General features: G+C 36.7%; 1 protein-coding gene and 1 long non-coding RNA gene across 5 annotated transcripts in view; one reads left to right on the forward strand and one right to left on the reverse strand.

Annotated features, from left to right (window-relative positions):
* LOC137863093 (uncharacterized) overlaps positions 1-15,873 on the reverse strand; it is a 508,128-nt gene that overhangs the window by 258,383 nt on the left and 233,872 nt on the right. The window lies entirely within an intron of this gene.
* Positions 1-15,873, forward strand: part of RORA (RAR related orphan receptor A) — a 409,489-nt gene that overhangs the window by 211,641 nt on the left and 181,975 nt on the right. The window contains exon 1 of one of the 4 annotated variants that reach the window (XM_068695955.1): positions 10,265-10,472. The exons of the other annotated variants lie outside the window; for them this stretch is intronic. Within the exon in view, the coding sequence (XP_068552056.1) occupies positions 10,454-10,472 (19 nt within the window). The 5' untranslated portion in view covers positions 10,265-10,453. Of the gene's footprint in view, positions 1-10,264; positions 10,473-15,873 lie in introns of those variants that run through there. 4 annotated transcript variants of the gene reach the window in all.

Consider the following 15,873-nt stretch of genomic DNA (forward strand, 5'->3'; position numbering starts at 1 on the left):
GCACATAATGCATTTAGAAACCTGTTACTGTTTCCTAGATAGAGTAAATTAATGGAAAGTTATGGGAAGTCTTACTAAAATACTGCTGAGTAACGTTTGAGAACTGATACATTCTACTTCATATGTTTATCCTCTCGAGATATTTGTAACCTACCACACATTTAGCTAAAATGCATAGCTATGCATGTATTGTAGCAATCACGTTTTTGGGGTTGAATACTTTGAATAGCGAAACATTTTTGTAAAAGGTTGGGCTTTTAATTCACATCTATTGGGGAAAAAGGTTTAAGAAAAAGGCATTTGTTTTTATTTTTCTGACGTTGTTGTGAGATTTTTCTAGTAACTGTCTGCATGAAATGTCTTAAACTTTCTGTATTTTCATTTGCAGCGTTTTTGTGATGAAAATATAAATACATGTGTTAAATACAGTTACTGTACAATAACAGTTGGCTCTGGGGAGCTGTTCTTTATCTCCTCATGCAACATGAAAGGAGAAACAGGAGTTCATAAAGCATCGTTGTTTTCATTTGATACAACTTGCTCCAGGGAGTGGAGAGGAATGTGAAAAACAGGTGTCTTGCACATTTCACCAAACATTCTTGTTTTATTTTTTTGGCTCAATAAATGAGTACCAGACATCTATAAAGCTTAACTCTTCAGCAGTGGTCCAGCTCAGAAACACTATTGCACTGGATAAGACAATACTCTATGCATAAAGAATCTAAACATAATAGGATAATACGGTGTTTAGGAGTACTGCTTTTTCTTTTCTTTTGCACAGGGAAGGGTTAAGTAATCCAGTTCTGAGTAGCTTTTTCTGTTAGGTTTTCTCACACATGTAAGCTACTCTTTTTTTTTTTTTGGGGGGGGGGGGAGGGAGGGAAATACAGCTGTAATCTGTTGTGTAAAGTATTGTGGTGGAAGTTGGGTTTAAAGCTATTCTTTGTAGAAGCAAGGTCTTATGCGGGTTTTTCTGGCATGACAGAAGGAATGGAAGTAGTGCAGAAGAAGATGGGCTCCTTTGTGTAGAAATAGAGGGCTTTTCAGGGAGTTACTTTGTGTATGGACCCTTGTAAACAGAGTTACATCTTATTTTACCTTTGAGTAAACTGAATCTCTATGAAATACAATTCACATACACCCCAGGGAGAAAGAAGCCACTGTAAATATTTCAGTAGCAGAAATGTCAGTTTGTTGCCAGACCATCAGTAAAATACGTTTGCAGTTCTGTTTTGGGTTAAAAAATTCATTTTGTTCCTTGGATATGTGACCAAAATTTCTATCTGCAATCTAAACTGAGTAGTACATACTAAAATTGTTTTTATCTTTATTGTGTTTTTACTACAAGTATAGAATGCATAAATATCTCACAAGAATATTATTTCAGCATGGGTGTAGTCATTATCTTGACCAACCAGTATGTAGAAATGAATCCAATTCACAACCCCTGTGGATATTGTAAGTCACGGTGTGTGAGGCCCACTTCTAGCAGTTCTCCTCCAGTAGAGGTATGTGGACCCTTGAGGGCTGCAGTTCTCAAGTACAATGTTCTGCTTCCTGTCAGTCTGTTCTAAGGAGAGATCCATTTTATACTTCTAGTCAGGGCTGATGCAACAGTTGTTCCCTTATGTATGCTGTTTGCTGAAGGAGGTGTAAGCATACACTTGAAAGCTGTAAGGAACCATCCCATTTATCAAAAAAACTTGTGCTGTGCAAAACACCAGTATCCAGCAACATGCTAGTGAATTTGTTACCACAAGCAATGGAAAATAGAAGAAAACAGTGCTATATAGATTCTTTATATCTTTCCTTACTGTTCAGTTTAGTCTGTCTTTTATCAAAATATGTTTTTAATTTGATCATTCAAAAAAAGACTTTATCAGACTGCACTACTTCTGGTTGCTCTGATGTTTCACTTCAAAAGTTAACTACTCCCAACATCACTAATTTTGGGTTATGCATTTAATCATTAAACATGTATTTAATAATATTATTATAGGTTCCATGAATTACTTTTGGGAGAAAGTGTTTGTGGGTGTGAGAAGTATGTGGGCTGCTTCCATGTGTGAGGTCAAGATTGCTACTGAGATTACGTACATCTATTGCATATGGATGTTGTGCATGCAAAGCTGAAACGTGGGGGTGTGTGACAGTTAAAAATCTGTCTGCTTTCAGAGTGCTGATAGCTTGCACTCAGCAAAAACCACTGGTGTCTAGTTCTCTGGGCAATGTGGAAATTGTGTCTCAACTTAGTTTTCCATGGATTTAGTTCTTTACTTAGGACTTAGATCAACTCCAAAATTCTGATGTACCACAAGACAGCCATAGTTTCTTGTATGCAATATTCAAAGCTTTACATGATTTCTGTAAATCATCTTAGAATCATTGAAGACTCAACTCTGCTTCATTCATATTGGTGAATATCTGTGACTTCAAGTTTATGTTGATGCATATGAGTAAGAGAAGCACGGTAGTTACAGATGCCATAGAATATCATTAAGTTCCAGTTCATGTTTCATTTAAATTTATTGTTATTGTTTGTTTCTGACATGTAACTTTATCCTGAACATGGTGTGCTTGTTTCTCATTAAGGCTTTATAGAAAGAGGGCGTTGAAGCATAAAATCGAACTGAAGTCCAACAAATGATTTGCATTAAAAATACCGATTCATCTCCTGAAACTGAAGTTCTGCAGAGGCAACTGCAGATCGCAGCATACTGCTACAAAGACACCAGCTCAACGCTAACAGTTAGGAGGTGAATGGTTACTGGCTGTAGTTGTCTTACCAATTTCTCTTTTTTTTTCTGCTGGTTACTTTTTACACAATTATAGTCTTGTTTTGTTTGTTATTACTGAGTATCTAGTGCAAAATTTACAAGGAGTTTTCTGTAGCTGATTGTACCTTACCAAATTAGACTTCAGTCTTCTACTGAGTGCAGAAAATTCTTATTTCACATTGTGTTTCTTTGGCTTTCATAAAGTAAAGTGATGAAGAAGTTGGGGTCGTGCCATATCTTAAGGTTACTGATCTTTCATCGCAAGTGCCTAGGCTAGTTTAGGCAGTAAGTTTTAGGAAGAAAATGGCCAAGGTTGTTTATAGTGAACTTTTGATCTACAGTGAGTTGCAGTTGGTCATTCTTACTGATTAGGGCATTAGGATTAGGGCATTCTATTCTTTGCTGTGTTTGTGAGTTTCGTTCTTTGATTTTTTTTTTTTGCTTGTTTGTCTTAAATTGAAAGAGTATACTTAGGGAATTGGTTCACTCCCAACTTTGGTTACTGTGTTATTAAGGTTATCCACTTTCAGTGTTCATCAACCCTTGTTATTCTGCCACAACTTCTCTCTCCTCCTTCCCCCAAAAACTAACATGTCTTTGTTCTCGTGATCTGTTTCAGACTTCATATATAAATATATGCAGTCGGAAAAATAATGAAAAAGAACTTGCTGATTCACACTATGAAGCATGAAAACATTTTTAAAAACAGTCACTGTCTCAGGTGTGTCCTGGCCATTGCAAATCTGTCCATGTGTAGTATGGATGGAGGAAAGAGCTTTATTTCCTCTGAGGTATTGGATGCAAACCTCCATAAGACACAATAACCAGATTATCCTGTTGTTTTACATTAGAATAGGTAGCCTAATATTTTAATTAAACAGTAATTGCTAATAGAAACATAGCTGAAAAAATGTATCCATTTGTTTCTGCTGAAAGTAAAATCAAATCCTGTCTCACTTGGTAAGAGCCGTGTTAATGCTACTGGGTCATCACATGCTATCCTGTTACCCTGCTTCTCTTTACCCTTGCTGACTTTTTACAGTTTTCTGACTCATTTTTCAAGACAGTTTTTTGTCCTGGATGTTCATATCAGTTTATTTACTCACAAGAAAATCTGAAAGCATTGCTGAAAATGAAAACTTCTGAACTTATGGCAAACACTGACTCACCAGTTTTCTAGAGCTCCAGGTTTATTCCATTCCATCCCTTTGTTCAGCCATATGGCAGAATGATCTGAGTAGCTGATTGTAGTGTCCATGTAGCAGATTATGATTTTGCACCAAGCTTTCTGAGATCCTTCAGTTTTTGAGCAGGAATAAGGGAAAGAAATACCTGTAATACACCTGTATTGTAACCTGTGAATATCAACCATGACAGAAATGAGGCTGCCTGTGAGAGCTATAAAAGTATGGCACAAGCAGGTTGGGGGCGGGGGGGGGGGGGGGGATTCATCTCATGGATCTCTATATACTGGCATTGAAAACATTTACATTTGAACTACTCTTGTAGATTTTCCTCTGTAGTCAGCAGAAACAAGTAGGCACTTCCAGATCATAAATAATTTCTTCCAGTGGTAGACAGGTCAGTTATTTTATGCTGCAAGTCCCTATGTTGCTGGAGTTAGATCAGATTAAGCCTTGAAGACTACTGAATGTGAAAGTATTAGAAGTTTGAAGCCTCAGTTTGTTTGCTTGTATTTCTTTATGGAAAACATTTATTTTTTTCAAAATGCTGGAATTGCATTCAATAGCAGAATGTTGTAATGTTTATGTGAGTCTGAGTACTTTCACTAGCTTTCATTAACACAACGTGTTTAATTGGATGACAGCAGCTTGTACAATCTTCTGCTTATATAAAGGTCATTCACAAATGCAGTGAGCTTTTACTGGAAAAAAAAAAAAACAAAAAACATGTTAGTCTGCAGTATAAGGAGATTCTGATTAGGGTAGAAAAAAGGTGTTTCTTTCTGAGAGCATCAAAAAGACCTGTCAGTCCAAATTGATCAGAATCCTTAACCCCTTCCTGAGACTTAAGCCAGCTGAATTTAGAGATGTGTAATAAAAAGTACAACTTAAAAAAAATCTGCACCTGATTGGGTTTCTAGCAGTCTTGTACACTTAGTTATTATGGTACACTTGGTTATTATTCAGAATGTTTCATCCTTAACTAAGGCTATCTTTTTATGTACCATCTTTTTCTTATTTATTTATTTATTTGTATCCAGTTTATTTTTCAGTAAAGATTTTGTTATTTATTATTACAGCAGCTGTACCTCAAAGGAAATCTGAGTATAAGCTTTTTTTTTTGCAACACTGAAGGCAGATTTGGTCACAGGAGGAGACTTTCCATTGAGAAAGGAAACTGCTTAAGTCCAAACGCATATGATTTGTCATGTAGCTGTGTCAAGGATTACGTGGTGGTGTTCTTGCTGATTCAGGTAGCCAAGTTTGCAGCAAAGCTTCATCCTTATTGTAAAGTTCTCCTTGTTTAGCAAGAAACATGATAACAGCCATGTGTTTCTCCTTTGTTTATACCACCTCTTCATTGGGCACCAGTCTGAATGAAACGCGATGTAGAGTTTCGTATTGCATAGATAATAACAGCCAGTCAGTGTTTTTGGTACTAAGAAAGCAGACCATCCGTATTTTTGCCTTTTATTGTGAAGTTCATGTGGCACTTTATCGCTTAATTTGATAGAAATATACATTGAGTAATTCAGCGTGGAGAGTAATCCCTTGTCAAATGCACTTTGAGAGCTAGCTAACGTTTTGAGTTCGCTGAAGCTAGGATTTGCCATTCCAGTTCTGTCGTTCTCTGACTCATTTATAGCCTGATTAAAACTTTATGCTGTCTGTAATCAGGTAACTATGGGTCTTATTGCTCCCTTAAAGTTTTGATACAGACATGCTGTAAATGCCCATGGCAGAGAGATTACTGAAGCCTGATCTGTTACAGTTTGTTTACAGGCATATTTTTTTTTTATTTTTAACCCATCTAGGACAATAAACCCCATTTAAATAACCAAAAAAAAATGCTTTTAATGGTGAAGCTTATATGTGTTCTGTGAATACTTTAATCTACAGAAATGAAAACAATAATGGTGTTATAACTGCCTCTGTGCTATGGGTTTTGCTGGGACAGTACTGTTACAAAATAGAAGAAAAAAAAATCACACCTCTAACCAGAAGTGTTACATGGGCAAAAGTTTCTCAAGTAGGCTTGGACTCATTTAGGAATAGATGTAACAGAAATCTCACAGTATTAGTCATTCTTCATCTCTTTCTTTGAATAACGTGAAAGTTAGTAAACATATTTCCACTACTCATGGTCTGAATTGAGCTGGAACAGCTTATGGTGGTTTTGAATCTCAGAGTTTTGGTGAAATCAAAACCTAAGCTCTTTCTTTCATTTCCAAACTAATTCACTCCACATCTATGTATGATTTCTCCAACCCTCTTGCAAGGCTCTTTTAGTTAGACTGTCTTCTCCTTCTTTCCTTAGTAGGAAATCACAGGATTGCGCGTGAGCTTTGTAACTCTGGAACATGTGCTTGTACTGGTACACGCTGTGTGCAGAGAGCTCATGACCCTTCCAGTATTGCTTTGATACTGCAAAGTTCAGGTCAGTTGGGGTTGGCAGTTATTATATAGCCCTGTAACAATTATGTATATGGTAGTTCTGTTTTGCGGTAAGGGAGAGAGAACTACTGTAAGGGATGGATATTTCAAAGTCTTGATAATTGGTTGATATTTTTTCTCCTTTACCTGTTCTTATTATCATTGCAAACTGATTCAGCAAAGAGCCCAGATCAGACGGAGATATAGTCAAATGAAAGATCCCATATAGCTTCTGAAGTGCTCAGCAGAAAGAAGGTGCGACAGACACAGTTTTGGTTGTATTGATTCCAAAACGTTTTTTTTCAGTTGAAGCCATTTTAGGCAGAAAGCAAACACTGATCTAAACTAATACTTCAGATACAGGCAAAACGTTGCTTGATTATTTAACCAATTTTTTCTAATGGTTTATTTTAACTGAGATCGCACTGCCTTTACGTGATTGTAGTAAAAATGTTGCTCTGATATTTTGTGAGCCTGCCTGGTTCCTTCAATTACCTTGAAGTGTTAGCTGGCCCACTATCTGAACAAACAGCTCAATAAAATGTTAACTCTGCAGTGTATACATCATGCTAAGTAGAGTTTATCAGAGAGAACCAACCGTTCTCTTAGTTATCAATTATAGCTACATGGGAATTTCGGCTGCAGCAAAAGCAAGATTTATACAATCTTATATTGACACGTCAAAGGAATAAAATATGTGACTAAGTTTAAAAAGTTTTGTCAAGGTGCTTGGTTTTACCACATTGAGACTTGATGCAAATATCTTATTAGTGTTGCGGAGTCCTGTGATCAGTTCCATGGTCCTACAGAACACCATTCAAGCCTGAGTTTTTGTTTTCCTTGCTGTGAAAGACGCTCTTGGAGTGAAGGGCGTGGAACCCTTGTCTTTTGCACTCATTGCTCATAAAATGTTTATCTTTCCATGTTGTTATTGGTTTCGTTATGACTAATGACGTTTGGTTTGTGGCTTTAGGGTCTCACACTGCAGAATAAGAGAAGGAGCTTTGCATTTCTTTTCCAGTATTCAAATTCAGTAGCTGTAAAATCTATTGTCCCACTTTTTGAAATTTCCTCAAAGGTCTTTCTGTTTGTTAGGTTTTTGAAAAGGTAGAGAAATTAGGAGTTAACATTTAGCGTTCCTGGCAATTCAAACAAGCATTTTAAACTCAGCTCTAAGTATTCCTTTGGTGGAGCAATCTTACTTGCTAGTTTTAAGTAAGTCATACTCATACCTGTTTGTGTTTCAGCTCAGAGCACTTCAGTGGAAGCCAGCAAAAGTGTATTAAAGTGTTAAACTAAACCACTCACTTTGCCTGCTGGGCATCTTATGTCAGAGATGATGCTGATACTCAAATCATCAGTTGTTTAGGCTATAATGTAGACTAAATGGTGACAAAATGCAGAAGTTCAGAAAATTCAGAAGGTTTGTGTGGGTATCTGCAATGCTCCTGTTTCTTCCTATATCACAAGAATCCTCACTGGTATGTGTAGTTGTTTTACTAACAGTTTGAAGGAGCCTTCTGATATTCCCATCAAACTAGCCCTGCTTAAAAGCCATTGAAGCTGTTACTGCAGATAAGGGCCAAGTCTGTTCCTTCACTTTCAGAATACCGTTCAGCCTTGTGTTAATCCTTGTAATACTAGGTGACAACAGTTGAAGAAAAAACAGTTTTAATTAGCTGTTTGCCTTTTCCCCCCAACAAAAGCAGTTTTAAAATGAGATTTAAGCCCTCCAGCTTTTGAAACACATTCCATTTGGGCTGTTTTTTGTCAGCTATTCAGTCTTACAGAAAGATGTGCACTCCCATTCTTCCTGACTTTGAGAGCATGGATAGCTTAATGGTAGTAACCAAATTCAACAGGAGTTGGGCTGTTGACTGAGCCTTAAAAAATTTCCTCAGAACATACTGTTGCAAAAGTGATTTTCTGAGGTGTAGAGTAGTTTCACTTCCATCTGTCATATTCTGCTTTTATCATGTATCAGGATCAAGCTTGTAGTATGGTAAGGACTGCAGAACTACTAAAAAAAAGTTTTCCCGTTTAATAGAAATCAGTATTCAATATACTAGACAGCTTGGAAAAGACAGTGTTATTTTCTAGCCCGTGTGAGATGAAACATCAGGAAAAAGGATTCATGATCGTATGCTAATATTTAGTGGGTAGTGGTACCTCAGTAACCATTGTATTGATGTTTATATTGAATCTTTTGAATCAATCATGAAAAGTACTTATGCCCCTCATACTTCCCTAAATTTATAGACTAGATTAAAGTTAGTAATATTGGTATTGAATGACAGTTGAGTTATGCACATATGGAAAAAAAAAATCTTATTTTTGCATTACTATCAGGCGAGCTCAGACTTCATGTAATAGTGGTAATTGAAAGGTTAGTGGAAGTTTCCCATCCTTATCTGAGATGTGTGGTACTTGATTCTTTTAGTTAGGAAGATAAAAATGTTAAGCTATGAAATTTACCCTGTTTCTTGGACACATGTATATCTTAGCAAAGCATATTTACCTCACAAGAGAAAAAAAGAATTGTTAGTGAGAACCTTGAGCTGAAATTTCAGTGCCATTACTCTTAATTAATTCCACTTTTAGAGTCAAAATACAGGATCAGAATTTCGGCAGCTTGGCAGTGGTTGTGTGTTTTCAGTGAAAAAAGGCTATAAGGAACTTGTGTTTTGTTTTTTCTCTGCTTTTCCATTTTGCTGCTATGTAAAAAATAAAAGATGCAGTAACTTTCAAATATTCTGATTCTCCAATAATTGCACAATTACAATGGAAGTAATCTGTCTTTTGATTTTTTCCAGTATTTCTTGATGATACCAAATAAATCAGGAAGCAAGTGGGAATCTGAAAAATAACTATGAGTGGGCCATCCCATTTTAGTTTTGAAAGTCTTGATTTGATTTTAACATTTATATGTAGAGCTGAAAGATTTTTTTTTCTATTCTTATTTTACTGGAATACATTTTTTCACTGTTTGTCATGATCAAAAATGAAAGTTGACATTTGTTTTTGAAGGTGGCAGTGCTGCAGAGGTGGTGACTGGGATCTGTTGATTAAGGTTGGATTAAAGGACCCATCTTTCACACCACTCTGGTTCGAAATATTTTCACTTACACGGATGATAAACAAATGATCTGACCTAGACCTGAAACGCTCAAAGGTCATTGTGTATGGAGTGTAGTCCTGATATTGCATTTCTGCTAGCTTTTGGATACATCGAAAGTTTTTGATGGCTCCTGTATCATCTTTTAAGACTTTTCAAGGGCAGTAGGATAGACTAAAACTTAAAGGTACCCACGAACTGTCGTTGTTTTAAAAAATATATATATTTATTTTTATTTTTAGTAAAAAAAAATATATTTTTAAACAAACAATTTCTGATTTGTTTTGGATTTTGAAGCTTTAGATCTATGTTTTCAGAGATTTTTCCGTAACGAGGTAAGGATTAAGAAACTTGCTGTGTGCTAACACTGTGTAAAAATTTCATTAGTAGTCCTAGTCCATATCTGTTTTTCCCAACTGAAACTAATGATGCCAATCTTCTCCTTCACGTTTTGGCAGCAAATATCTTAAGATAGTATGGGAATAGATGAGTTTTTCCTTTCCCAGTTTACCTGCCAGACAGAAAAAATAAAGACCTATATGTTTCCTGGTGTTCTTCAAACCACCAGCAGGCTGGTAGGGTCTATTCTGTGTTTAAGACAGAAGAAAACTCATAAAACCTGCTGGCAATTTTTCATTATGCACATATATGGGACAAAGAAAAGTTTTGTTTCTCTCTCTCTCTCTCTCTCTCCCTGTCATTTTTCCTCTTTATAGTTTTGGCCTGTGATCTCAGACTGCTTCTCAGGCACAAAAACATCAACTATACGTTGTTAGGTTTCTTTTTGTACTGCAGTATAGCACTAGGAAGCAAACTAAAATACCTGTGCAGGGTGGAGAAATGAGTAAACGATGTCAAAGCTTGAAATGGGTTTTGTAGTGGCACAGAAATAGACAATTTTTAACCGTCTTTTTCTTCTGTGTCTGCAAAGACTAAGATCGCTAATGAATCACTACACGTTTGGTAAGCATATTTCTTCCCCTATTATTTTTGAGCATTAATGCTTTGTTTTTCTGTGAGCTTTTGGCAGTATTGCAAGTTCTTGTTGGGTGGGTTCAGGGTGGTTTAGTTTGAGGAAGGGAGAGGGGAGGCATTGTGTGATGCCATAAGGACCTTGAAAATGTAATGAAATATATGTAAACTTAAATGCAACACCTCTCTCTCCCACTTCAAGCAACTGCGTTTAATTATAGTTACTGTGCAGATTGGATGAATTTCTGAAACAGGTAATTTTGTGTTCTTCATTTTCTCCTTAATTCATGAATTTTATATTTTCTTTTAAGGCTGTTCACTGCCTGGCGCTATGGATACAAATACTAATGATTTGAAAACAATTTAAAAATGGAACAATATCACGTGTTTAAGAAAGTGTCTGAAAGGGAGAAAAGACAACCTGCTTTTAATTCAGTACAGAATGCCTTCTAAAATGTCTGTCTTGATGCTGTGCAGTAGCCCACTCTGAAGAGGGAGTCTGTCATGGTTAACCCTGCCAGAACTGTGGGCTGCTGACAGGGAGAACATGTTGCGGTGGCAACTCTGCCATCCAGCAAGAATAAAATATGCTCACTTTCTGTCCTCACGGTTGGCTTTCTGCCTGTGTCTTGGACAAGTTTTCTAAATTTCAGGAGAAATCTCGGTGCTTACTTGGAATTTCTGATAAAAATTTGTGGCTAGTTCTGGTGGAATAAGAAGATTGTGGAAGTGAGCAATGATGTCTTTGATCTGTTTGTTCATTAGGTTATTGTGAAGTCCCCGAAATTCTAAGGCAATTTGGTATCATACGTACTACGAAATAGAGCCCTAGGCAATACCTTATTTCAGCATACTATCCAACACATGCTGACAATGAGTGAAGCTACTTGGCGCTCTCTTTCCATCCCCCTTGTTCTTATCCTTTATGGCTCTAGACCTGCTTAGTAACTCATTAATTAAATAGTAACTGTAGGATTCAGCCCTTTGTGTTTTAAAGTCTGGGTTTCATTATCAAGGTGTTAATATAGATGGAAAGTACTTCCATAAATTCAAAGATAATTGCAGACTAGGACAGACACCTAAATTTGACCAATATAGTTCTTAGTAACTTTCTTTGACTAGGCTTCTTTAAAGTATTCTATAATGTTAATGCAGTTTGACATCCAGAATAGGTGGAAATTGTTCCAGTGGGATAATTGATAAAATTTTTCAGCATAATTGAAATTCAAAATTCATTATATCAAGAAACAAATGTACACTGCTTTTGTGCTGTTTATTTTAGCTGGCTAAGATTTATTAGCCTACATCTGGAGGTTTAGAAGGGCCAGTTTAGTTGTAGCCTCCATGCAGTTTTGTTGCTGTCCTTTAGCTCATTTTTGTTTTTATATTATAAATTAATGATTGAGAGAACCTTGCTTTTAAGGTTGACAGCACCATGCTTAAAGGAATAAGCCCCACTCCAGCTTTGGTTCTTAAAGTTAGCAAGTGCGTGACTAGCTCCTAAATTCATTGGAACTGTTCATAAGTGTTTTGTGTAAATGCTTTAATGGTTGAGGCTGGGTAGTCCACGTCTTGTAGTTTTGAGCCCATAGCTTTTGCGTTTTCTAGTCAGGGCATAGTTCTGTTTCCATTCACAGTGACATGATTTGAGAGAGAGAATTAGAGTTGTGTCGGAATCAGACAACAAACCTCTCCTCTCCCCCCCCCCCCCCCCAGCTTTCATCTCAACTACTTCTAACCTTTACTATGGTTAATAAGGCAGTATTATTCATTTTATAATGTATGAATGACTCAGTTCTACCAAATCACTATGGGCTGAAAATCCACATGCAAAATCTAATTAAATATTTTGTCTGATACCGATTGTACTTATATGATCCAAATTTAACTCCGTGGAAATGTGTTAACTTATTCTGGTTTTATAAGGCCAGTGACTCTCGTCCATTGTTTGAGTGGAATGGTGACAAGCCAGGGGGAGAGTGTGTACTACCAGATTTGTGGGTGTTGGTACTTAGCCATTGGCATGTTGTCTGGTATGGGGGAGTCACTTAATGACTTTTCCATTATAAATCAAGAATGATGAGATATATAGTAAAGCCCAAGAGAACTGCAGGTTATAATATGTAATGAATGGTGTCTGGTGTAAGGATCAAAAGAATTGCAAGGGTTAAATGACTTACATTCAAGCAAAGAGTAATGCTTACACTTCCAGTATAATGTAAGGAAAAGATGATAATGGCTTTAGTGTGTTATTTTTTGTTGTTACCTCTGAACCAAGGAAGTATCAGCCAGTTTTCCATATGTGTTACCTTTCTCAGTCTGGTGTAGGAGTAAGGGAGAGAGAAAAATCCTCCTCTCTGTTAGCATTACCTTTGTCATTTATATTAGATGAGGATTAGTAGTATGAGACATTTTTTTTCTTTGAAATATAATGCTAAAAAAAAAAAAAAAAAACTATTTTGGAACAAAAAAAAATTGGGTGGTTTGTGCTTGTTTTTTGGCTTGTTCCAGTTCAGAACACCTGCTTGTTGATCATGTCCAGGTCAGAATCGTTAATGTATCAGAGCCCTTGCAAATCTGAGCTGTAATTTGTACCACTATAGCTGGGTGTTTGCACTACTCAGCCTCCTAGTCTGAGTCTACAGAGAATTCCTGTCCTGGGTTTCCTCCTGAAAGCCTGGGGGCAGTGGCAGTGGTGGTGTGAAATTTCCAGGTAGTCTTGATGTCATGATCAGTATTCTGAGTTATTTCTACCTTTAAGGGGCTATATGAGTTGAACAATTTGGAATGTTAAGCATCTGCTTTTTAAGTACTTCAGCATCAGGATCATTACAGATTTGTTTACAGAGATAAGTTACACTTCAGGTTTGTATGTGAATCGAGGGGAAGACAGGCCTGTACTTTATGTAAGGATTTTATGAACACCCTTAAGAGTAAGTAAACAATAAAAGTAATAAGAAAACGAAGGGATAAGTAACTATATAGGCAGTTTCAGGAGAAAAAAATACTCATTTGCAAAGTCATGTTTAGTGAACAGATGATATTTAATGAGAAGAGTTATTACAGGTACAATTTCAAATTTATTTTTTTAATTGTGGAGATACATGTATGTTGCAAGCTTAACATTTTGTACATGTTGATATGGCAGTAGAGTAACCATTAACTTTACTACATACACTTAGATGAACTTTGCGTTATTTTTGCTTTGGTTATATATTCTAATTATTCTGTGATGTATTGGGATCGTGTGCAAAGAAACGTCCACCCAAGTTTGTAAGAATAATCTTCCCTTTCTAGACGTTATACCAGACTTGGACAGCATCTTGATATTTCACTGTCATGTTCTTAAACACAGGAGAAGACTGAATCTGTCTATTTCTGAAACTCTAGCTTTTCTAGTAGGAATGGATAGTTCTGACCCCCCTTTATTTGTGAGTACATTAGAAAATTGAGAGTTTCATCTGGATGTGGAAGTGATTTCCGTTTAAGAGTTTATCTGGTTGCAAAAACCATTTGGGTTCAAGGCCCAGCCCTGCTTCAGTCGGGTCCGGGATTATAGCTGTGGGGCTTTTTAGCATCAGGGGCAACCCTGGACCAACAGGCAACTGGCTGTTCTGCATCAGAACTCTCTCAGGCTACCTAAGTGCAGTTCTTCAACTTTGTATAAATCACTGGACTACATGCCAGACTTGTATCCTGAGCCTTGAGCATTCAGTCTCTTTCCCAAATGGGTGTGTTTCAGTTTGTGTGTTTAACAGTCACCATTTCACAGAAACTTGGTTTATCTGCCTCTCTGAAAATCTTAGTCATGTATATTAGTAGTCTGGGATAGTATTTTTGTTCTACTTATGCTGAAGTCCCGTTAGTGCTTTTCTTAATCAGACCAAGTTCTGTGGTTCTGTTAATTGCAATGTGCTGTATTTTAGAGAGATGCTCATGTGTGGCTTAGTGCAAATGTCTGGGTGCTGAAGTTCCTCACTGCAATTTTATTAGAGACATAATAAGAAGGATGCTATAGGTAATGTGAGAAAAATAGAAGTTTGTCAGATAGTTTACCATAAATGCAAGGTACAGGAAGACTTGCAATATGGTAATGCAGTTTGTCAAACTGGGAAACCCAAATATGGAGACATGCAAGCTTTTTTGCATAATCCTTGGAAGTACGTGCTCTCAGTACTGAGGAGAACCTGACATGTTTTTCATCTTCTGTGTTAACAGATTACTGGAATAAACTAATGCAAAGGATGCTGATGATGTTTGCTTGTATTAATAGAACCCCCTCCTTTGGTTGTTAGGTGGGGTTTCTAAAATGCTCATTTTAATTCTCAGCTGAGTTCATCTGGCTTCTACAAAAATGGCTTAACACCCCTTGCATGCATTTAGATTTTAACAGCTTCTTCAGCTCATCGGTCTCTGAGTACATGCCATGGAAGAGGATGGTATGAACAGCTAAGAGAAGGAATGGAGTTAAGGAAACAGGGAGACGTTATTCTTTTCTCAGTCTGCATTCAAAGTCAGTTTCTCTGTGAATTGCTGTAAAGGAAAGTGTGACCAACAGTGGGGGAAAAAAACAAAGTTGCTTTGACAATAGCTTTGAATTTGATAGTAAATGAAGTGAAGTCACTTCAGTTTGAATGTTGAGTGAAGTGGAAGGCTAAATAAGGTTCTGTAATTCTATCGCTTCTTGAACCTCACCATCCTTTGAGGTGTTCAGAATTAAATAAAAAATTAAGCATCTCCCTGGCCTGAAGCATCTGTTCTCAGCAGAAAGTGTAAATTGACAAGCAGGCCTTATAGAATTGTAGAATGATAGAACCATGAAAAATGAAGTCAGTGATTTAAAAAAATATCTCTGTGCCAGGACTACCTGTAAATTTCTTTGGAGGACTCCTACAATCATTCAGAGAAGTTAACATCATTTGCATGTTTTGATTAGATTGCTGTCAGACTTCCTCTGACATAATATAAAGAAGAGAAAAGCAGTTTTTTGAACAAGTCTCAGAAACTTCAGGTCAAAATATATTCCTTGTAAACAACTTTTAACTGAAGAGTAAGAGTTTTGTGTACAGTGTTGTAAGTCTTCAGTATAAACACATCTATAACTTGTTTTATCACAAGGAGGAATGCTTTCCCTGTATATTCCTGTTTAATGAGAAGTTCATCAACATCTGAAGTAAATTCCTGAAGTACTTAGTAATTAAGTGAACCTCTAATGTTGTTGTGGCTGGGAACTGATTACTTTGAAGGTCTGTGAGTAAAATCGTAAGTTATGGCATGCTTCATAGAGATGCAGAACTGCATGACATCTATACAATGTACAGCTATGTACTGGAGAATCTCTTAAAAAGTGGTGCAGGCAGGATATGTGTATGGAATTTTATACCCTCAAGCA

Source organism: Anas acuta, chromosome 12 (assembly GCF_963932015.1).
Source record: "Anas acuta chromosome 12, bAnaAcu1.1, whole genome shotgun sequence".
Lineage (NCBI taxonomy): Eukaryota > Metazoa > Chordata > Aves > Anseriformes > Anatidae > Anas > Anas acuta.